At 39.8% G+C, this 24841-nt stretch overlaps 1 protein-coding gene across 2 annotated transcripts in view; it reads right to left on the reverse strand.

Annotated features, from left to right (window-relative positions):
- Positions 1–23663, reverse strand: part of FAM13C (family with sequence similarity 13 member C) — a 55798-nt gene extending 32135 nt beyond the window's left edge. For both annotated transcript variants that reach the window (XM_065670842.1, XM_065670841.1), the window contains exons 1-5: positions 23537–23663; positions 18780–18836; positions 16822–17020; positions 10768–10889; positions 1836–1899 (exon numbers count right to left, since the gene is read on the reverse strand). In XM_065670842.1, coding sequence (XP_065526914.1) covers positions 1836–1899; positions 10768–10889; positions 16822–17020; positions 18780–18836; positions 23537–23598 — 504 coding nt within the window. In that variant the 5' untranslated portion in view covers positions 23599–23663. The remainder of the gene's footprint in view (positions 1–1835; positions 1900–10767; positions 10890–16821; positions 17021–18779; positions 18837–23536) is intronic.
- Positions 23664–24841: the final 1178 nt, after the last annotated feature.

The following is a 24841-nucleotide window of genomic DNA, read 5'->3' on the forward strand; positions in this document are numbered from 1 at the left end:
TTACTGGATTTATGAAATCAGCTGGGGCAGAGAAGGAGAATAATCCAGCCCTTCAGCATTTAATAGCCTTTGAAATGATTCATATAGAAAAGAAACTGAGCAAATATCAACCTGTTCAATTCCTTCACTCTAAGGAAATTAATGCTTTTATATGTCACATTAGAACAGTGATGTATAAAAGTGTCTTCTTGCTTTTTAATCTGAGAGTTCAGGTTAAGATAAAATAGGCGTATTTTTTGCGAACATAAACAAATCTCTGTGGTATCTATTACCGCAATATTTGTGTCTTGAGGCATATGACATTTTCAATTCAGAACTTCCTTTATGGGGAACAAACAAGCAACAGTAAGATAGAACAAGATATGCCCTGGGTCTGTATAATGCCACGGGTGAGCAGTGAAGAGAGACACCACTTTCTCTAATCCAAGAAGAGAATTTGTTTTCTTATGAGACACCATAAAATCTAGAATTTTGCAGAAGAAACCACCAGAGAGTAACCCTTCCTCATTCCTCATAAATTACTGGCAGCTTGCTTTAATGTCTAATTATCTGTTTTAATATCTTACACTGATTCTATTTATTACATTTAATCTTAACCTTTAAGGAATCCTTTGCAAGAATTTTAAATGGAAGCTTTCACGTGGAAGCTTTGGTGATTATTTGCATTGGGGCTTCTCAAAAGAAACAGTAACTTGATGATTTCTTCCAGAACCTTAACTGGCTAGACAGAGGCTGAGCATACTCCCTTGTATTGGTCATGGGATGTGCCTCTCTAGTTAGCATCACAATTTTCAACAGTGAGCCGCACAACAATGTCACAAATGCACAGGAGATAATTCGTTGTAAGGAGAAGATTAAGTCTGAATTCCTTTAAAAGGACACATTGTGGATTTCTCCTAATGAAAGGCAGGCATCTATTAATAGACATACATGTTCTCTGGCTGATTATGGAAACAAAGCTGTCTTTTCCATGGTTTGAAAGGAATGGGATTCCCTTCCCCCCAGCTCTTTTTTTCCACTGCTTCTGATGTTCTGTTGTCTTGGTCTACACGTAGAAACATTACCTGCTCTGCATTTAAGTCCAGTACTGTTCATTGCCTTGCCACGTGCAAGCATACTGTACGGTAGCATGCAGATACCCTTGTTTATGGAAGATGCTTTATAGTTTCTCACTTTGAATAATTGCAAAACTTGGATTTGACCTCCAGCAGTTTGCTGATTTCAAGAATTCAGCTTGGGCTCATCTATTTTTTGACATGATCACACTAACAACTTCTTTGTGCTCTACCCTCTCACCAACCTCCTAGTATAATCCGCCCGAAAACAGCTCGTTTCAAGTGTCACAGGTACTATTTGACTTTCCTTACTTTCTATCTTCACTCCAACTCTCCTTTCTTCCCACCTTACAACCAAAGTACCTTTTAGACCACATTGTACTGTTCATAGATTATGTAGGATGTAGAAATCTTGAGAACTCATTTTTAAACAAAACATAATTGATAGCTGAACACTTTTAAGCTGTAATATGAGGGAAAAAAATAAAATGTTCTGGAAAGATGGCATTTCACTCAGTCAATATTGAATGTTTAATTCTTTTCTGAGCACAAAAAGAAATCTGGCTTAAAATATTTTTTTAAATCTCTCGCCTCTGGCGTTTAAACTATTATAGCAGTCTTGTATCACATTTTTAAGCTTTTCTCCAAAAACACGACTAGGAGGATTTAGTAAAAAGCTAAACTTAAATTCTCAAGCAATATTACAAAACCTTAACAAAAAAACCCGAACATCTAAGTCAAAAGCTGTAACATCATATTTCAACTTTTGGTTAAGCTTACCTCATTTAAGCTGTTAAATTGCTCAGTTGCTTCTTTTGGTGAAATGCATGTGTTCTGATCTATTCTACAAAACAAAACAAGAATGTTCACTCAATAGATTGCTTACTTGCGATGCAAATATTTAAAACCTTTCATCATGTCTTCATATAAATTACAAGTTATGGGATAAAGTTGTTTTATTTAAAAAATAACATTTCTCTCAAAGTTACATCTGTATTTTATGCCTCATTCAAAACAACAGTGATTTTACCGGAATCCTAAATAATGTATTTATTTAAACTGTGAATAAGGTCCTGGAAACTATGACATTAGAACCTGGCTCGCTCTGCCACAGAGAAAAAGTTCTACAGAAATATGATCAGCTCCCAGTATCTTTGTGAGCTAATGGAATTAAAGCCAAGAGAAAGCTCTAGCATATGTTTAGATCTAAACCCAGTTTGTCCCCCATGCTTTAAGTCAGAAGCAAGAGCTTTCCTGTATCAGAGCCACAGAAAATACATCTTTCCATATTTAAATTTGATAGTATTTCAGGCTCCCAGTCTCCAACATTCTGCTTAAGTTCTGTTTTGCAAATTTCACAGAGACCCAAAGGACTCTTGTGTGGAGCTGGAAATCCTTTGAGTAAGAAAGATTTTCTAGTAAGTGTCACTTTGCAGCCATTGGATACGTCCATACTTTTGTTTTTCCCTCAGTGTATTGGTGCTTCTCCACATGGAAAAAGGAAAGGAAGGTCCTGAACCGGCAAGGGGAAAATCTTTTCCTTCAGACTACAGCTAGAGGCAGCTGTGCCCCATCCAGGCAGATGTGGTCATGACCTAAGACTCCACACACCTACAAGCCTACCAGCTTCAGGATTAGTTAGTTACAAATTAACTCTACTAATGAATGAAATTGAAGCCTAAAAAACCTTCCCATTGATTGAGAAACCTGAATAGGCTCATACCACAGCACTGTCCTTCCCCAGAGCAAACAGCTGATTTCCCCAGTCAACTTCAAAGCCTGACATGGGTATGTCACAAGCTGATTTGCAAGAAAGCTGAAGAAAGAAAACTATTGCTGTCTCAGAGAATGAGATTTCTCATTGCTGAAAAGGTATCAATGTTTGCTGGCCCCTGTGAGACTCACATGATCAAAAGTAACACAAAATCCAGATTCCTTTAGCCAAATTTATTAATATTTTTCAGCCTATTGTGCTCAGAGTCTTCTAGGCAAAACTAAATGGTTTTAAAAGTCTAGAAACCTCAAAAAAAAGTGAAGACAGATGCACAGGCCTTCATTGTAGTTCTTTGTATTTATGAGACATTTAAAGACTGAAATGATGGATATGACACATTCTTTACCAGAATAAACATATTAGATATCTACACCAGGGTAAACACTTGACTCAAAACAGGACACAAGGTGTGCAATTCACACTGAAACAAAAATAAGTCATTTAGGTGGTGTGCATCTAGCACCAGAATGGGAAGTCTCACAGACCAGCCAGCTTTAACCCCCTCAAGATGCACAGGTACATGATCAGAAGTGAGTGATTTCTGGAGACACTTTAGCAGCAAGGTGCCTTGACTGACTGTTGCGCAAGCACCTATCTACATCTTTATGTAGCTCTCTACATATATATGCTTTCTGCCATTTCACCTGAAAATGAATAGCAAATGTCACCATAATGTGAAGAGAACAGAAAGAAATTGGAATTACGGAAGCAAAAATGTTAATGCCAAACAACTAACTTCTAGCTTTTAGGGATCAGAGGGAACTGTAGGAGACTGTAGAAAAGAGTTAAAGAAAACTAACAAAAAGCATGGGGAGAACAAAAGGAGTAATTTAATAGAAAAAAAATGAAATATTCATAGTTTGGTTTAATAACATGTAAGAAAGGACCAGCAAGGCTACAAACAGCTGGAGAATTAATTCAGTAGTGAAAAAAAGAATTTATTGCACTGAAGCAGAGCTAGACATAAAAAAAAATAAAGAAGAAAAGGACACATGCCAGATTTGTACACTTCTGGTATTCATTTGAATGACTCCTTTCAAGGTCATCACACACAGCAAATGTGAACTCTCCTTAGAAAAAGAAAACTAACGCTAGCAGCAGATCTTACATGTGCAATACGATGTTCTGCATAATTCACAGCTGTATCACTCACACAGTCTTGAGATTAAAAAGTTCAGAACACCCCTGAAGTACCACCTCTCTCATTCAGGCTGATGATCTTGTCTGATTTTTTAGAATAAGTCTTTTAGCAGAAGTCTTGCATTTTGCTGCTTCCATTTAACTAAAAATACCGGAGTAAGATGCTTTTTGTTTGCATTTTTTTGAATCCTGGAGATATTGAAATCATTAAGGTGAATAAACATTTTTGGGAGAAGACCATTTACATAACAGTATGCTGAACTGACCTTACTCTATATAGAAAATGTGGGGGTCTGTTTTTTTGTTCTGCTAAGCAAGTGCAGGTTATTTGACTGTCACCAGGCAACAAGGGGCTTCCAATGTAATAACTATGGGTCGGATCCTACTCACATTAAAAGTCAATCACAAAATATCCATTAACTTCAAAAGCAGCATGAGCAAGCCCTAATTTTCCATCTGTGCTGAGTACATTAAACGTACTTTAAGCCTTAGCTGAAATTTTGAATAATTGCAGGCAAACCTTATTTAGTATAATTTTCATAATGTAAAATAATGAAAATGGAATGTTTTCCATGGCTACCACTCAAATATACGTTATACCATATGCTTTATAAAATACAAAAGGCCTGATCTCCCACCCTCCCTATAGACTCTGGTTTTGGCAGAATTACCCTCTTCTATATGGCACAGATGAGAAAGATGCAGCTCAGTAATATGTACATTTGAAGCTTGTGGGCATCACAAAACAAAATCCAAATACTAATTATCATAACAAAGATCCAACCAAACTGCAAAGGGAAGATCAATTTGCATGAGCAGTATGCTGTTTAAAAAACAACCAGAACATGTAAATTATTGAGCTATGCATATCACTTCTAAACTTGCATAAAAGTCAAATAAAACCACACAATTTAAAAAACTAAAAAGAATGTTTAAACATAACCTAAGGAAATTCGCTTCTTATTTCCCAGACTAAACCCATAAAGGAGCATTACATTCTGTAATTGGCAAGCCTTAATCCAGTTCAACCCTGGATTACACCAGCTCTGTCCTCAGGAGATTTATGTGACTATGCACCACAATGCCACACTTGCTCCATGTCTTGGCCCAGTTATAATGCATTACTGATGCGAAGATAAATTCTGGCAAGCAAACTGCACACTACTCTGTGGGATGAACCCCCTTTTTCCAGATTCACTTTCAGACTGTCCTGACCCAGTACTCCTTCCCTATCCCTGCATAGGGGGAGATATACCAGGTTAACAGCTCAGAAGGGGTAGTCTCAGTACCACATCAGAGGACTGATCCAGGATATCCAGGGGTTACATTACATGAGTTCACAGAAGAACAGAACCTGCAACCAACACACTTCAGTGCCAGGAAAACACAAAGGTCCTTTCTAAGACCTCCACAACTGGCAAAAAGTGTTATGAAATTCATAGTCATCACCTTAATACAGGGCTGCAAGTGAATGCTTCAAAAACAGTCCTATGACTCCTTACAAAGCAATACAGAACTGCAACAGTCCTTTGGATGAACATAAATGCACTTTTGCAATGAAAGAAACAACACCATTAAGGGCCCAAGGCTGTTTGGATACATCCTAGGCTACTCCTTGGTCAGTCCCTGAATGCTGGAATAAGCAGCCAGCCAGAGAGACAGCATACCAGTGCGTGTTTCATCAATCACAGCACTTACGTAAAGGCTGGCTGTGGGCAGCTGGACAGCCACACTTGTTTTTCATCCTATGAGCACCTCTCCCACTCACCAGGCACAGTCCTTACTTGGGCTACAGTAAGATGCCTTTCTTTTTTTATCTTCTTTTAATTTTTTTTTCTTTTTTCCTTAAGTGTATTGCAACCCAAGAGCTTGCCCAGGGATTTTCCATGTCTTGATACAAGAATTATCACCGGAACCAATATTTTAATATCAAGATTCCTGAAGAAACTATTCTTAGGAACTGGTCAGTCATTTCTCAGCAACCCAGTGTTTCATCAAACAAATCCTGGTTTGCTGACAGAGAGCTATTCACAGACACATGCTGGTTTTGATGAATTTTTGCCAGGTCTGAAGCAAGACTCAGAGGAAACCCAGCCAAGTTCTCCCCCTGCTCACCTGGCTGCCTGTGTGGGAACACAGCCTCGCAAGCTCTGCCTCACTGTGCAGGTCTGCCATATGGCATGAGGACATCAGCAGTTCTGCAGCTTCCCTACTTCCTCCCACACATCCCTGAGTTGTAGCTACTCAGCAGAAAGCACGGAAAATACAAGAGTCCCCACCTGAACTGCACTCTCAAAAGCTACTTGCCTTGAAAACTTAAATACTAGAAGCCTCACTAGAGCTTAGTCTCCCACAGGGGAGCACAGAAACCCTGAGAGACTCTGGCTGAGCCCAAGATCCAGGGCAGCCTGCTCCTGGCATTTCCAGTTTTCCTGAAGAACAGTCATAGGTCTAACAGAAACTGCCACCCTACAGACTCTGTAGAAATTAGGCACCAATCAAGGGACCTACTAAATTAAACCACCCAGCTCCCATTTTATTTGAGGAATGGGGAAGAGGGGGAGCTTTCAAAGACTTTGTCACAAAATTCAACCCCAAAGTGTAATTCCGACACTGACTTGGAATGCAGCCTTCTGTGAAACACTGACATTCCCACTGCCCAGGAGTCCCATGTTTCAGCTCCCTCTCTGTGTACAGGCATCTGAAGAAAACATCATCCTCTATTCGGGTAACTGCGTACACAGCTCTGCAATCCACATCAGCTTTGCTGATTGCCTTTGAGAAGGCAATCGGTAAAAGCAGCTTTTTGTAATCATCTGCATTGTTCCACACTGGCTTTCCTATTCTCTGTTTAAAAAAGGAAATTCTTTTTATTTGTTCCTGGGGCCTGCATGTAACTTCTACCTCCCAAAGATGCAGGTTATATTACAGTCATACCCAAACCCAACTACACACAAAGTCTAGAGCAGTATTCAATGCAATCGCTTGCAATAGTATTAGAAATTCATGTTCTTGTAATAAAATGTAAATGTTTCCTTCCTGCAGATGGCATTTCATATTCTAAATTGATGCTGATTTTCATAAATCATGCATGATACATACCTCTTAAAATTAAAATTCTTGATCTACAGGTCATGTATAGTTGGCCAAGAAAAATACAGTATTCCCTCATTCTTCTGACTATAGTCTTTTCACAAAGTCTGTTTTTCCATTTCCCTCAAATCCTACTAAAAGTTTTCTTTCATTATTTCAGTGGTTATCATATAATGAAAGTAAATACATACACTGCCCCCCCCCCCAGAAAACCACAATCAACATATATACGTCTAAGCTGTATTTTTGCAGATTGTTTCTCTTATATTGCCTGTTTTTTTCTGTCACATACCTGTTTATGAATATCCCTTGTTAGGCTACCCTGAATTTAGACTGCTCTGCTTAACAGGGACTATACTGAAAAGTTTTTCATATCTCAGAAGTCTTTGATCCATATTTAGACAAATTAAAACTATCCTGGTTTTAGCTGCTCCATACTCACTAGAACAGATCTTTAAAAAACACTGTACAGTTCAGAGGCATTTACCTGAAACTCCAGTAAGACTAATGACAGAACTACAGAAGTCTGCAGAAACTGAATTAGAGCAGAAGTAACAAGCCACGCTAGAAACAATTGACCTTGCTTCTTAGTATGAGACAAATAAATCCTTCTTCTCCTACCCTCCGCACATACATCTATGACTGTATCAAGTGGCACCCTTGTAGCGGTGTGGCCATCTCCTGTTCTCTGAAAGACCAGACAGCTTTTGGTCTATGACTTAGGGATCCTATGCAGATGTAGTGTTCCACAGCACCGCTAATTTTAGCAGTAACCTAGCAAAAACAGGGTGGAAGATGGTAAAACTCGAGTTTTGTGAGGCTAGCAGATGTGTTCTGTCAAAATCTAGCTATGGTTGTTGTCTGCTGCCAAGGCTGAATACTTGACCTTTGCCATGTCCTAGAGGAGAAAAGGCAGAAAACAAGGCAAGACGTCACACTCTGGCAGCTGTGTTTCACAGCCTGCTCATGAGCCAGTTCTGTTCTTCTGATGTAGCAGCCAGAGACGTACATGAGCTGAGATATGGGCATGTAATTGCTCAGGTCCTGTCAAAGCTGATTGACAGCAGATGGCTGGGGCAAGCTGCTGGCGACCATTCAAAGGAGCCACCAAACACAGTCACCCTCAAACTGAAAGTGTTAACTTCAACATATGTGACTCAAAGCTCCCTGCCCCAGCTGGGTGGTGGGAATGTTTTTTCCAAGGACAGTTAAGGCAATTAAAGTAAACAAAGAGTGCATGTAAGGCCAAGGACTATGCATTAATGCTTTTCTACTTCAAGTTCCTTATTTAAGAGTAAAATCTCCTCTGTTTTGTTGTAGTATAAACAAATTAAGACATGGGCAGGGTTGAGATTTGATCATTATGCCTTCACAGCTCTTAGCATGGTAACTTCAGGTACCATTATTTAACAGGTTTAGCACTTGTGGACAGCAGACTTCCTAAGGAGCTACCCTGATGTTAAATGGGAATGAATGACATAATGAACAATGGTTTAATACCAGGCAATCTAAAAAGGCCAAACTGTTGAAATGGAGCAGGGGAACTTTGCTGTGGCTTGTTTTACTCAGACATACTCCTTATCTTTAAAGTCCATATCTATTTAATCATGTTCATCAATCAAAATTAATCAGTGTTATTTCATTACCTACCCATACACAGACCTCCTACCAGCAAAGCCACTAGGTAGGTCTAACTCTCTGATACCAAACTCACTATGCCCCTCTATACAAGAAATCCATGTGATTTTTTTCCTACCATTAAAAATGCCAGGAAAAGAGAAGGCAGGTTTCCTTGGCTGGCTCTAATTAGAAACACTCAGAGATGCAGTGTTTCAACTGCACATACAAGCACTGCAGGGTGGAAAGGTTCTTTGTGAAAGCTAATTAAATGCTTGGTCATTCTGCTAAAACTTCCTCGGGAGCATAAATTAATATCATTTACCACATCACCTACTAAAAGCTGTAGTGAAGGCAACCAGTTCATTTCATATAAAGCACTATGCCATTGGATGGCAACTGTCACTGCTAACCTAGTCCTGACTTGAAACAGGCCTTGGAGGCAACTAATTGTGCATGTCAGCTAGTTGCACCAATAGGTACTGAGCATCTCTGGGATATACAGCTGCTGCTCCAGGGCTCCCAAAGTGAGCCAGAGCCACTGCCACACAGCACCAAATCTGTCATGCACCTCAAAACAGAGAGCAAAGAGCACAGACCTGGCTCACCTGCCTGAAACTTTATGTGCACACCAAAGCAGGGTCAAACCAGCACCTGAGCATGGGAAATGGGTAAAATAGTGCCCCGAAAACTGATAGCTGTGAACAGCATGATCTCATGCTCTGTGAAGAGCATGATCACAGGCACAGCTACAGGTTGGGCAGAAAGAGATTCAGAGCAGCCCTGCAGAGAAGGACTTGGTGTTGGTCGATGAGAAAATGAACATGAGCCGGCAGTGTGCGCTCGCAGCCCAGAAAGCCAACCGTATCCTGGGCTGCATCAAAAGGAGTGTGACCAGCAGGTTGAAGGGAGTGATCCTGCCCCTCTGCTCTTGTGAGACCTCACCTGGAGTATTGTGTGCAGTTCTGGTGTCCTCAGCATAAGAAGGACATGGAACTGTTGGAACAAGTCCAGAGGAGGGCCACGAGGATCTGGAGCACCTTCCATAAGAAGATAGGCTGAGAAAGTTGGGGCTGTTCAGCTTGGAGAGGGGAAGGCTGCGTAAAGATCTCATAGCACCTCCCAGTATCTGAAGGGGGGCTATAAGGATGCTGGGGAGGGGCTCTTCATTAGGGACTGTAGTGATAGGACAAGTAACAGGTTCAAACTTAAACAGGGGAAGTTTAGATTGGATATAAGGAGGAAATTCTTTCCTGTTAGGGTGCTGAGGCACTGGAATGGGTTGCCCAGGGAAGTTGTGAATGCTCCATCCCTGGCAGTGTTCAAGGCCAGGTTGGACAGAGCCCTGGGTGACATGGTTTAATGTGAGGTGTCCCTGTCCATGGCAGTGGGGCTGGAACTTGATGACCTTAAGGTCCTTTCCAATCCTAACTATTTTATGAGTCTATGATTCTATCATTTGCACAGTCCAAGCCTGCCAATAAGAGCTAAATTTTAAGACACACCTTCACTGATAGATTGGGTCAGTTGGTTGAGTTGAAACACCATATTTAGCCTTTTGCACAGCCATGAAGGATTAGAGAAGTAACCGTGACTTCCAGCAGTCACTACAGCTGAGTTACCTGCCATCAAGACTCAACTAATGCTTAACCTGCACCCTTCAACTGGGACAAGCACAGTTGCCATAGCACCTGGAGTCTAAACTATACATAAATGCATACTCTTGCTAAAATCAGGTGCGCAGATTCCCATTTTTCAGTGAGAATACAGCTCTGAAAAGCAAGTCAGCACTTGGGGGAAAGGGAAGGATGTGCCAAGATATTTTTGAAACTTGGCACAGAGGAATTGAAGTTTCTGAACTGAGGATGTTCTTCCAGCTTAAAATGTAAGGGTTTAAAGAATGATAAAATTTGCATTCTCATCTTCCTCCCTTTCACTTTCTCCAACCAGTTCTAGTCATATAAACACAGATTACAACTGTCAATGAGAGCCAGGAGTCTGAATATTTTTATACAAAAGGCAGCAAATTAATTAGCCCTTCCTACAGTTAATCAGAAGTGAAATGTGTTGTCTTATGCCAAGGCTTACCTTGGTTGAAATCTCACGACTGCTTCCTGGCATCTTAAAGCTACGTTCTGTGCATAGTCATTAGCTGAGGATCCAGCCTTCCCCTGCCACTCTGGGAGGCCTGGCAATGCACTTTCCAGCTCCTGCACAAAGAAAAGAAATGTTGAATGCCCTGTCAGTACTAATCAGGCTTAGCTGAATATTTTGCTTTAAGAAAAAAAGAGCTCCATGAGACCAGATGCTGATTGTGTTTCTCTGTTATTTTTGGTAAATATCTAGAAACAACTTGAAAATACAGACTAGAAAAGGTTCTAAACAGAGTAGTATCTTCTTTCACTGTAAATAAAACATTTTAAGAAACCAAAGCAGACAGTAATCCATTTTCTGTTTATTAGTTAGATAAGAGATGTCAGCCTCTGAGCCAAGAGGTGCTATACACAAACTTTAATATTATTTTGCTTATACATACACTCACATTTAATTTGAAGCTATTTACTCACATGTCAGTAATATTTTATTACTTGGCCACTATCAGAAAAATTTTGGCTGACAAAAGCAAATGCAATTCTCTTAAGTAAGGTTTGCAAGGTTTAACCCGTTTCCTTTTGCTCTTTCCCTTCCCTAGCATATGCATAGCTTTATGAATAGAGCATTACTGCAGGAGTGAAAGGCAGGGAGGAAAAAAGAAATCACTTTAGCCAACCTGCCACACAGAAAATAAAAAAAGCCATTTTATTCCAACATATAGAGGGAGTAGGAAATAGAAAACTATGTGTTTTACTTGAAGCTTTTGAAAACCAGTTGTATGGCTGGGACAAGACATGTTCAGCTCACCTTAATTTCTTTGCCTATGAAGTGGGGTATAATATTTCCCTTGTATTCAAAAGGGTAAGTTAATGAAGTCCTTTGAAAATGCTATAATCAAAGTGTGACTTTTCCTGCTTCTTTACTAGCTTTTATCATCCAGTATTTTATTCTAATAGTTTGTAAAATTAAAATACAACATGCTTTGCAAAACAATAGTGTTCACTTCCTCTGGTAAAGCAATCTATCTGGAAAAATGGAGATCAGAAGTTTGGATAGGACTGTTCGAATGGGAACACGGATGGCTAAAGTCATCCTACATTTAGATATGCTTAGTTTCAGAAGTTGACCGCAAAAGCTGTTAATACAGTTAAAAAGAAAACATTGGGTGCTATGTAAATGAATGAAACAAGCGCATTTCAAATTAAGCAACTGTTTCTTATGGCTGAAGATTCTTAGTGTTGTACTATTTAAGTTAATCAGTCAAAGCAAGTCAGTCCAGCTGACATGCAAAAACAAACCTGCATTACAGTAGTAAACTTCAGCAGAAGAATCTTCTGCAACATATAGCCCTTTCCAATATTAGAAGAGAGGACATGGCAATTGAAGATGCTTTCTGCTAGATGAAAGGGAAAGATGAGGACAAGAATATGTGCTGGTCATAAGTGCTCACTTGCAGGCTTGATGTTTGAGGACTTAGGTGGGTTTTAGTTTGGGTTTGGTTTTTTTTCCTTTTCTTTACCTCTTTCCCTTTGTTTTTGTTCATCAGCAATATGATTAAGGTGTAAAGAGTAATCTCTAAGGGAACACCCCTGAAGTTTCTGTTTCTCAAGAGCAATGAAATCCATTCCTCATGTGTCAAAGGCATCCAACAGTATAGTGCTGTCTTGTATTTTACTTTCTTCTTAACTATGGAGTGAAGCTTCTACAATGAGGCTGCATCTGGTAAGAAATTTGTGAAGAAGGAAATCTCCAACAAGTCTTAGTGCTGCATAATCACTGATACTTGCTATGATACCTGCTTTATATACTAAATAATATGTGGGTTTAAAAGCAGACAAAAATTTAAGCTTCTGCTTCACAAGCTATCTTTTTTCAATCCACTTCCTCAAAAAAGCCACAGCATGTCATAACCCATCTCTGTCAGAGCATCTGAATTATAGTACAGGCATACAAACTTCTGCTGTGTTTATGGAGCAGCTTCATCTGCCCCTAGACTCCAGAAAGTGCCTTGCATCAGTTATATGCTTTATGCAAAACACAAACACTTCCATCTCTCTTCAAATGCAAGCACCATGCAAATATTGTACTGGCCTTTTGGACCCCAGCCCTGGCATACCTCATGGTGCTGTGTCAGTTAGAAAATAGCCAGGACTGAAGCCCTGAGCAGAAGTGCCTCCTACCCCTCCTGAAAATGCCAGTTTGCACAAGAAAATAAGTGGGTACGGTGAACGGACAATGAATTGAACAGATTTAATCCATGATGGAGGTACTGTTTAGACACAAACAGAGTGTACCTAAAAACTGACATGGAACTTGCAGACTGCCTGACATGTTTATATGTTTATGTATCTAACATGTTACCATCAGCTCTGTGGTTTTTAATTTGAAATCCTTCAATTTGCCCACATAATTTTTACTCAAAATACAATATTTCACACAGCAGTTTTCAACATTCCATCCTGGCATTGATTGTCAAGCCACTATTTAATTTTATAGTAATTTACCTTAATAACAAAACTGAATTTTTACAGTCTCTACCTACCAGCTAGCGTGTTCAGTGTCATTCAATAAGTATGTCTCAGTATCAATAAGGAATTTGAGAATGACTCATTTAATAATCTGTATTCATGACTGCATCAAAGGTGAGTGACAGGAGAAAGGATTAGGTAAGGAAAGCAAACTTTCCATTCCCAACCACCTGTTCTTACACTGACTCTCTGGCGTATGTTCTGAGCATATGCTTTCTCATCCCCTGAAGTCAAATAAATCCTAATTAATTTGGTTTCCTATAGATTAACATTGCAGAATTGCTAAAGAAGTTAATGAAACCATAGGAAAGATGAAACTAAGTAGCTGGAGTACAGTGGTGTAATCACATTCCAGCAGCCTGCCTCTCTTTCCATACTTTGGAGAGGCTCCAACTGCCCCCATACCCAGCTCCCGCCCCCAGATAAATAACTGCATGCAATATCTGAGGTTCAGTTTTACTCTAGTGACATTTTATCAGCCTATGAGTGGTCAAGTGAAGTTATTTGGTACTGCACTTTTATTAAACTTGATCCTGTTAATTACCTGTAGATGTAGTAACCTTTTCTTCATTAAGACCTAGGTTACATGACCACAATACTACAATTGTGTCCAAAAAAATCAGGGGTACAGGAATCACACTTCAGCAGGCTGTGAAGCTCAAAATCCCCAAGATGGCCATCTCTTGTCTAGTTGAACACAGTGGACTGCTCCCTGCCGCTGACCTTTCTACAATGGAAATCCCCTGAATTCTCACCAGTAGAAAGGCATGCAAAATTGGCTCCCATACAAATCAACTTTAATCCTTCCAACACACGTAGCAAACTTATTTATTTCACAATAGCCCACTGATTTTAAATGGACAATTTTCTGAGAAAGCAGCTCTTGGGCTTAAACACACAGGAGCAAGTAGCAAACATTTCCTTGGCTTATCAGAGCAATGCCTCTAAAAGAGATACTGTCAGTGCAATATTGTCACTGTTTGATGCTTCAGAGAAGTCAGACTGGGGAACTGAGGGGACTGTTGAAAGAGCACTCTATCAATAAACTCAGGAAAATGAGTATGAAGTTTGAACACCATGTGCAGTGCATCATGCTTTTTTTTTTCGTTAAGTGCATGTACTTAGAAATTGCTGTTTGTCAGCTCAACCTCAGCTGCTTCTAAGTACATCGTTTGTTTCACTGAGTGACTTGGTGGCAAGGTGTTTCACAAAAGGAAGTTATATGGAGTTGCACAGTGTTGCACTTTTCCAGGTAACAACAACCTGCCATGTACATATGTAATTGTAGGAACTAATGAATTGTAAATAAGCTGATTCTATCTATCTAACAGCTACTAGAAACAACACAGGAGCACCTTGCTTTCAGCTTCAAAATGGAGAGGAGCAATTGCTACCAGTTCACAACTAGGGCTGCTAACACAGACAGCTGAAATAGCATTTGGGAGGTCATAACCTCCTGAAGATCCCAATGAGAATCCACATAGAGAAACAAACCCTTTGCAGAAGTCTTCTGCAAGCAGAGCCTTGTTTTCATGGGTGCTGCAAACAAAGCCAGGAGCCAGATGCTGGCTTCTTTAAGAATAAAAGCCCTTGTGGTAGCTGAATATGCAAAAAGGCAAGCACTCCGGGTCAAGGAGCATGCACAACCTTACTAATGAAAATGAAGGCTGTGCAAAATGAAAAGCTTTGTAGATGTGTTCTCCAAAACAGCTTCCTTCTGTAAACTATTCCAAGAGGCAAGCTCTTTCTTCTACAGCAAGCATGACTGTAATCAGGGTGGATGCAAGACACCTATCAAAAAGTCTACTAGGATACAATTCCTTGTATGAACGACTGGAGTTCCTACTATGGAGTAATGCTTGTTTTGTGTTTGTGTTGTATATTATACTCACAGCTCTACATGAGCTCTCATCCCTCAAGTGAGATGCAATGGTACCTAAACATCTTACCTCTTCCAGTATGCCAGAAATGGGAGCAATGAGCTCTGTAGGGTCCCAGGACCATTTTGGTCTTTCCTAATTCAGGCCCTTGAGTCATGTGAAAATTATCTGCCTGACACTGTTTTTTCTTCCAGAGGCTGCACATCTAAGTTTCACTGGTATGTTATGGCAGTCTAATTATATGCTTAAAAAGTTTCCCACGAAAGAATATCAACATTTTTAGTTAACCACTTCAAGCCACATAAAATAAGTAAATCTGTGCTGTTAGTTTTCATTGAATGAAAGATACATGCATGGCATATGCAGGAAGCAGGCAGACAAGAGACTCAGAAGTAGTTGAAAGAGCAACAGATGGTCTATGAGACATCCCTGTTCATGACTTCATGACTCTTCTTCTTGATATGCCTCCACTTGGCCTTTATAGGTCAAAATTTCCTCATTTTTCTTATCTGCTGATAAACATGCATATCTCGCCTCCCTGCAGCCTCAATAATATTTCCTAGTAAAGCAATACAGTTGCAAAAGATCAACAGTTAGTACTTCACCTCAGAGGTGAACTCCAGAAAAGCATGCAAGAAGAGCAGGACAGCTGACATTAATACTGTGAAAGAGACCGTGATAATACCATCTGGATGCCATTTGCTTCTACGTTTTCTTCTGGAATTCAAAAGGATATTCCTCACTTAGAAGGTAAAACATGCCATCCAAAATTATGAATTACCTAAGTTTGAAAAACTGGACCAAAATAATTCCTGGTCTATGATGGGTTCAAAGCATTTTAGAAAGCATTCTGCAAATTTCTAACCACAACCAAGAAAAGAGAGACAGTAAATGACCAAATAATTATACATCAAACAGATGTAAATTCAAACATCTGTATTTAACAATGCCAGGCCTTGTGCCAAATACACTCCAACAATCCACCAACAAACACATTAACATCAGCTGTCTTGGTTATGAAAAGATTTCCAGCCGAGGGGTTAAACCTGGACCAGAACTCTAGCCCTTAGACTGCACATAAGACATGTCTTGAGAAGCAGCAGAGAGAATAGAGGCACTTCCACCAGCTGCTGGGAAGTGGTAACTCTGGAGTCTACATAGCAATGTACCACCACAGACAGCCACAGAAGCTTCTTCATTTCTAGTCTTCTTTTATAGCCTTTAGAAAAGTTACAGTTCTGCCCCCCTCTGCTCAACCTGGGAAGCCTGTGGGAGAGTGCTGGTACCAAAATCTTCACTGGAATAGGTTATTATTTTAAAATTAAAAAAAAAAAAAACAAACCAAAAAAAACAACCCACATAAATCCAACAGAAAAAACCAAACAAAGCAAACCACAAACAAACAAAACCAGAAAGTAAGATAAAGTATGAAAGCTCTCTGTTGGCAGCCAAAGTACCAGCATAAGAGATCCTCAGTGAAATAAGGAAAACAGAAAAAGCCTTGTCAAAAAATGAGGGTAGATTACTGTGGGGTCTCAGTTACATCATGGATTACCAGGGAGTCCCATTTTGCATTTCAAAAGGTATATTTGCTCAGACACTCTGCCACAAACTTACCCTTGGTAAGTTTAGTTTTTTACCTGATTTTCGTCATGGCTTTTTCCATTTTCTAGCTTTGCAATGGGCTTAGGTTTTCTCAGCTTCAAGTTACCCATTTCAGGCTTTAGAGCGTAGTCAATTACAGCCTGCTGCTTGTGATGCTGAGTATCTTGCAAAGGCAGCTGCCTTTCTTCTAAGACAGCAGTGTTGTCGGGATAATTTTCTTTGTTATCATCATCTCTGTAAGAAAATAAAATTGAAATGTATCAGGTAGGACTTCAGACACCTGTCAAAACATTATGAAGGAAAAACACCAATAAGTTCTTAACTCTTCATGGTATTTTAATTTTACCTAGTTGAGTAGTCTACACCTCAAACACTGCTTATGTTAGTAACATGCACCTGAGAGGCTACTGTTTACTGTAAAATCACAAGTTAAACTACTGTTAGTATTATTATGCATTCAACTGTGGAGCCATTTAAATAAGACTAGTTTTAAAGGCACTTTCTGGCTTCAGCCCTATAGTTCATATACCCCAAATAAAACCTGAAACTGTCTTTTTCATGCAGAAGACCTTTCCCCATCTAGGTTATAATGTCACAAAAATGTCATCGCATCCAGTACTTCCTCCCCATTTATATAGTCACACTTCCCTTCTGACAGTCTGCTTTTGAGGGCTTTTGGGCAAAGTGAGGGAAGCAGGCATATGAAGTAGGGGTTTGACAGCCAGAGATGCGTTTGGGTGGAAGGGACAAGCATCGTGTACTCCCAGTTTGGAGCAAAGGTCCTCCTGTGTAACAGCACATCTGGTGGTTTAAACAGACACTGTTGCTCATGGATGCTCAGGTAATCACTGAATCTGTGACAGATACTTTCAATCTCCACCTTGCCTACAGACCTAGCCACCAATCTCCAGCCTGTTCTAAGACCCTGCAAGCCTTATCCACACCCCGTCAATCCACACTTAGACTGGTCTAATGCCTGTCACTGGGAGCGTTGCCCTGTCACCGTTAGGAAAGCTACTGCAACGCACAATGTGATGCTGCCTGCTTAGTCGGCAGGGTGAGCAGATTTGCATTACTGCTCCCCGGCTGTTGCAGAGTTTGCAGGTGGAATTTCAGATGTTAGTTTCAGCTGGTAAAATCCTAATGGCTAGCTGAGAGATGACCTCTTTCCTGGTGTGAAACTTCCATAACTGAGGGGTTCAAGACCTATTGAATTAACGCCCTGAGATATTTTTTAGCAAGCATAACTTGTTAATTTGATGTTTTCTCCTAAGGATTCTGAGCTGCCAAACTCACTTTCCATCTGTGGCCCATCGGCATCCAGATGGACGCTTGCAGGGTGCCTATGAGTTAAACACCATTGCTGCCCAAGCCTTATGCAAGTGTGCTCCAAGACAGTTGTTATAGTTACAGGGTAGGGTGCTTTATATCCTAGGGCATTTCAACAATATGCAAAAACATTGCTAATTTTAAGGTATCATCTGATTTAAAGTTTTAAATTCTTTCTGAAAGGTTAAGTTGCATCCTCTAGCAATCAACATAAACTAACGTAGCCATGAGAAATACATGCCTCAAGAATGCTTCAGTTGAATTCCAATTTGAATTATGTTTTTTCCACAGAGATACTCATCAATGAGCATATCAGCATATCCTTGTAGAGTTGCAAAACTCCACATACTAGTAGTTTGTACTAGCTGCTATACAGTAAAATTAGCATCAGCGCTTCATCTGAATGGAAGCAATCTGATGTGAAGTTAAGAACACAGACCACAATATATTTAGTTACATAATAACAACTGAAATTAATATTCTTCACACAAAAGTATACAAGAAAAATATGCATTTCCCAGAAATACTAATAGCCTTAGCAGTTAATACCCTAGAAATTCTACATTCCCTTGAGAATAACAGTTTCTTTCTAATGGTTTACAGAAGCATTCTGACAGCTTTATTTGTTGCCAGTGGATTTCAGACAAAATTTGCAGTAGAATACCTGGGGCTGGAACTGCCTGCTTGATCTTGATGTACAGAGTCTGAATCGCCGTCACACCTTGAAAATGGATAGAAAATAATTGCTGATTTTCTGCCAGCTGCAGAAATTTAGCTTTTAATAACATGACAGTGCAGCTCAAAGCATAAACACGTTTCTCCTCTCACATTAGCCGTGGTCATTTAATTCCGTAGCTGCTCCATGACAGTCTGAATCTCAGAGGAAGAAAAGGATTTGAGATTTTAAATGTACACGATTTGGTATGTCATCTTCAACCAGATGGAAATAATGATGACAAAGAATTCAAATGTTACATAAAAAATACAGGAAACTTACTGTGTTTTAATTGCTTATATGTGCTTCACATTAAAAAAAAAATATAGAAACAATTAGCAAAGGGTTTTTTTCTCCACGACTCGCAAAAATATTAATTATAGCAGAGCAGCCATTCTTTGTACAGCAGGAAAATAAATCCCCAAATAAATCAGAAAGTCCTAAAGAGTGAAGTATCAGATTTTAAGATACATGAAGAATCATAATCAATTACATCCCCTAAGTTACAAAAAACAGAATTGTCATAAGGCTGCCTAATCAAAAGAGAAATCTGGATAAATATGCTAACCACTCAGTGCTGAATACTATATTGTGCAGATTGGCTAAACTTTGTAGAATAACTGTAAAGCCTATGAGCAGTCTTTCGTCAAATAAACATGCACATATTTACATACACTTCTAAAATTAGGCATACATCCTTTCAAGGTATTATTTGGAGGCAAAAGTTGTGGCCCTGCTGTCACCCCTCTGTTCATACTTACAGAGCACAGACACTAAGCAGGCCTGGATCACTTGAAGTTTGCTGGCAGAGGAATCTCTTCATTATGGGGGAAGCAGCCTGTACTTCCGCTGACTTGTTAAATTTTCGGAAGAGCTTAAGGACCGAGCACATTGAGTGATAACAGCTCTGTGCTGCAGTTTGATAGCAAGGTTTTTAATATATTCCTCTTTCCCACCAGTCTTCTGCTAGTATCTTTATCAAAAGCCAGACTGCAGCAGAAAATATTTAAAGGGACACTCAAGTGTTTACACTTCCTGAATACATCAGCATATGGATGAAAGCATTTGCTGCTTGCAACTGGAACACATAACTACAGTTGCAGATCCCCCCTAATCACACAATATTCCTTCAATGAGTGCAGTTTTCCCCACAAGGCAAAGTGGGGTGACAGACGGAAGACAGGGACTGATGTACAAAATGGATAAATTCACTGTAGAAATCTAGTTGCCTTTGCCTCCAAGATGCCAGTCACACCTTCCCTTCTGGTCTATCACTAATTACCTTGTGGACACCAGCAAGGTATAAGGATAGGACATACTGGGGGGTATCAAGAATGAAGCCCAAAGACTCCCCAAAGGGACAAATTTTCTGTCCTGTGTGTGCCACAGGAAGAGGAGGTAGGAGGAAGCAGCTCTGCTACCAGCTTCATCCACCTCCTTCTCTCACCAATCACCACACTTGGCAACCTTCGGTCCTGAAAGACCGTTCTGGTAACTGGGAATGCTCGCTGGAGGGACAATGGATGACTGAGCACAAGTCTATCAGCCAAGTCTATGTGCACATACTTGTGTGCATGCTCCTTAATTTGGGAAAGTGCCCTGGGGGTTGATTTCCCTAAACTGACTGTAATAAGGTGATCTTGAAGAAGTAGAGATCTTAACTTAGCATCCATCAACTGATTAAAGTTGTAAAGCAAGACAGAACTTATAAACAACATAAGTGAGCATGACAAAATGTATTTGAATAACCAGATAGCACTAGATAAGAAAGATAAGCAATAATGAATCAGAGAAGACTGTGGCCATCATGTAATAAAAGACTGCAAGGAAGTTCAGAAGCAACATACTCTGAAATTGTTAACAGAAATTTTTCTTTTCATAAAAATAAATACTAACCAAGAAAGCTTATTCACGAAGGCTGTGCTTGAGGCTAAGACCATAGCAGGACCTTTAAAAAGATGAATTCCTTATATAACGCAAACATCCATTACTAAAGCACAGTGCTTTTACCTTGGGTTCTTTAAGAAATGTAATTTACATGTTCATGCCACCTGCCTGCACATATCAACACAGACATGCGCACATACTTCTCACCAGCAACTTGTAAATCTTGCTTTCCAACTTTAGCTATATTTAACAGATAAAGGGATAGGCAAGAGTTTGATCAGTTTTGAATAGCTTGTGGCTACATGAGAGTTCCCACCAATCCAAAAACTATAGCAGCATCTCACACATTCCCAAAACACCTGACAACATGCCAGAACTGCCTCAAGATATAAATCCATATGGGTTGAAGCTTACATTGGGCAGGAAGCCTGTCTTCTGACAAAAACAGTCATGTGAATCATTTTCCTTCAGTGGCCAATCTAACTACTGATTGATGGATATATCCCTCAGAAGTAAGTACATCTCGTGGCATGAGCTAGAATCAGGTCAGAGATGGGATCCCAGTCTAAATGGACTGCTGCTCATACTCTTTATAGTACTGCCTCTTTATGTTTCTTCCAAGGATCTCTGGTTTAACAGGATTAACTTTTCAAACTTTCTTCCATTTTCACCTTTCCATAGGAGCCATTTCAGTACCACTTGAAAACTGCTCCCTTTTGCTGACTTGACCTTTAATATGTTCACATGAACTACTCAACCAGGCTGCACACATGCCTTGCTCAGCAGCCCCAGGCACTTGCCTTGTCTGGAGAAATGTTCCTGAAAGTATTGTATCCCTGATTTTATACCATTCAGGAGCATTTGATTTTGCATTTGCTACAAATAGAGACAGAAAATGTCAAACGAGGATGTCTAAAGTTGCATGGCAAGCCCTCTCTTTATTCTGCTACATAAAAGTAACCTATTTTCAGATCTGACCAGCAAAAGCAACTAGAGCTGAAATCAGTAAGAACTGCAGCTCACAAAAACAGGCTGGGGGGAGGGGTTTGTGGGATGGAAGGAGGCTCTAAAACAGGAATTAGAGAAATCAACTCTGGAAACCAAGTTTATTTATTTGTACAACACATTTCAGATGTCATTGCTCACTTGCTTTGTTTTCTAAAAGCATGTTTCTACTTCCGTGTTTGGAAAGATTAAAAATCAAAGCCCCTGAAACAAAACCAAAAACAGCTTAAATGAGGGAGATTCACCGTTCAGGCTATGCCTGGCCCCGTCCCAGCTCTGCCAGGCTGCTGCCTTGCAGCTCAGCAGGGCACAGCACAGCACTGTCTGCACCCCTCTGCCCTCTCCCCAGGGGCAGTGCTGACACTATGCAGTCAACTTTTATGCCACCCTGACCCTTGCCATAATATTCACATATAGCACTACAGAGAAAGGCAGCACCTTCAGGTCCCAGAAACCTTAAGGATGAGGCAGGCACAAGGGCTGCTCCAAGGAAATCTCTGTGGGAAACAATGGATGCACTCAGGGAGAGAGAAAAGGGAAAGAGAAAAAAAAAAAAAGAAGATAAAGATAATGAAAATGTACTATCTGTAATGCGGTTATTCTTTTGCGAAGGGGGAGCATCCCAGAATTTTACAGATCACAATTCAGCACTTATCTAATAGGGACATGGGAAAATAATTAAAAAAAAATACTTAATGATTTATTATCTTTTGTGAAATCTTCCTATACCTGCCACAGTCCCACAAAAAGTGTGATTAAGTTAACATGTTAAACAAAGCAAGACACTGTGAACAAATAAAGCACAACAATGTAAGAGAGGGAAATTACTTGAATCCCTATGAAATGTTACTTTTCCTGTAGGGATTTTTGGTAACACTGGGGGATGGCTCAAACAATTACAATGTGGCCTGCTTTAAGAACGTATCCTGTCCCCACAACTCTTAGGAAAACAGCTCACTGTCCAGCTAGTGTGTTTTGAATTATGGGCATTTTTCCAGTGCAAAACTCACCTAATATACAAATAAATCTATAAATCATTTCCTTCCTGAGAAACTGCTTGCCACATTACTGCTGAAGAATATTCCCAAGAAGCTTTTGAAACAATCAAAAGCATGTAAAGTAATAACATAGGGAACACCAAAACTAAAGAGGTTTAGACTGAAATAAAACAAAGATCATTTCATTGGTAATTGTTTCTTTAAACCTTTGCCTTTCTAACTTCTTAATGTTCTCCCTTGTCCTGCTGTCTCTAAGACAACAAAAAAAACAGAAAATCAACACATTTATGTATTGTTATGCTCATTATATATATGAAAGGCCTTTTAATGAGTTTATGGAATTGATTATAAAGAGATGACGTATTTGGTACTTGGTATGTCTAAATAATATACAGAGGTTTATTCACAATATTTGCAAATATTTTTTTTTTTAATAATGCTTGCAGGAAGTACAGACCATGTGTTCTTAGAAAACTGACATACTTGTGTTTGTCAAGTACCATAAATAAGCAGTATTTTCACGGAAGATTTATCCTTCACTGAAAATCATGCATTTAGACATGTGTGCTGTGCTGCAAACATACATTCTCCCAGAAAAATATTTCACTGCTAAATGGTCACAGAGCATGTAAAGGCAGCTGCTTCATGCAATCTTTCCCATACAGACAGTAATATACTTAGATTACAGAAAAACTGAATTAAAATATATGGAAGATAGCTCTGGAATTCTCACATACTACTTACAATTATTCTCTACAGTAATTAAACTCATCATTCTTATTTAGAAATAAGGACATCTTTAAAGTGTGCACTTACTCTGCTAAAGCTGTTGAGTTGAAGGATTTATCCTGAATGCTGAAACAGAAACAAGAAAACATCAGATAAGTCAGCAAGGCAGGCAGGCTCCCTGAATCCTTCTCAGTTGTAGGAGCACATGCACAAACATTGCATTGCAAGGCAAGTCTCTGTGTGTTAGCTCTACATGCACGACTGTACCTTCGGCTGCTCTGCACATGCTCATAATCAAGGAACCATAGGGATTAGTCCTACAACACTCACAAAGCCCATCCAGCAGCACTTTGAATTACTACAGGGATGCAGGTAGTCCGTGAGGCTCAGAAAGGGATCATATTCTTTCATAACTGTAACAGTGCTGCTAATGCTCAGAAAGGGATCATATTATTTCATAACTGTAACAGTGCTGCTAATAAAGGCTTGGGTTAACAAACAAGTATTTGGCATTCAATCCTTTAAACATTTGCTCTATGTAATTGGCTCAAACACAGTTGTTTTTATTACTTAAATAGAGTTGCTCAGCTAAGATCTCTGGAGGTTTTTTTCTTCTTGTTTAGTGGTCTCTTACACACTCAGCCCATGGACAAACCCTAGGTGAACCTATGAAAAAATAATCTGGCAGAAAGGAGAGATAAAGGTTGTTAGATAAAAGGTTATTAAGCTAACAGCAAGCAATAGGTGAAACCATTCCTGTGAAAGGCATAGGCTGATGTGCTCCTGCCACAAAACGTTTCAGACCTTATGAAATACATTCAGTAGGGGTCAACTCAGGATACCTTGAACTGCAGGTTTAGAGGCAGCTGTGGAATTCCCCCTCAAACACCATCTCTCAAATCCAGTAAATACACTGTTAGATCATCCTGAAATCTTATAGCAGCAGGGAAAAAAAAAAAAAAGAAAAGAAAAAGAAAAAAAAAAGAAAATATCTCACTGCTACATACCAGAGCTGGAATTCTTTTTCTGCTTGGGTGCAGGACGAGATGGCAGTGGAGACAACATCTCATGAGCTTTGCTGTTTGTGACAATGACAAGCACCAAGCAGAGCAGGGGTACAGAGGAGTGCAGCGTCCTCCCTGCAGCAGCTTGTGCCACTGCCTGGTGTTGACACACATCCCAGGCAGCAGCAGCAGCAGCAGCCAGGAGCCACAGCTGTGACAATTTCCCTTCCTTCACCAGCAGCACCAACAGTGTACCTTATCTTCACCTCTTCCCAGCCTCCCTACCTGCTTGAATACATTATTTAGCTCTTTTCTTTCCCATATTTGTATATATACATCAATTTATACAACAGCACAAATTACCTGGGGATCAGAGTATCAGAGACAG

Source organism: Lathamus discolor, chromosome 3 (genome assembly GCF_037157495.1).
Source record: "Lathamus discolor isolate bLatDis1 chromosome 3, bLatDis1.hap1, whole genome shotgun sequence".
In the NCBI taxonomy this organism is placed as follows: domain Eukaryota; kingdom Metazoa; phylum Chordata; class Aves; order Psittaciformes; family Psittacidae; genus Lathamus; species Lathamus discolor.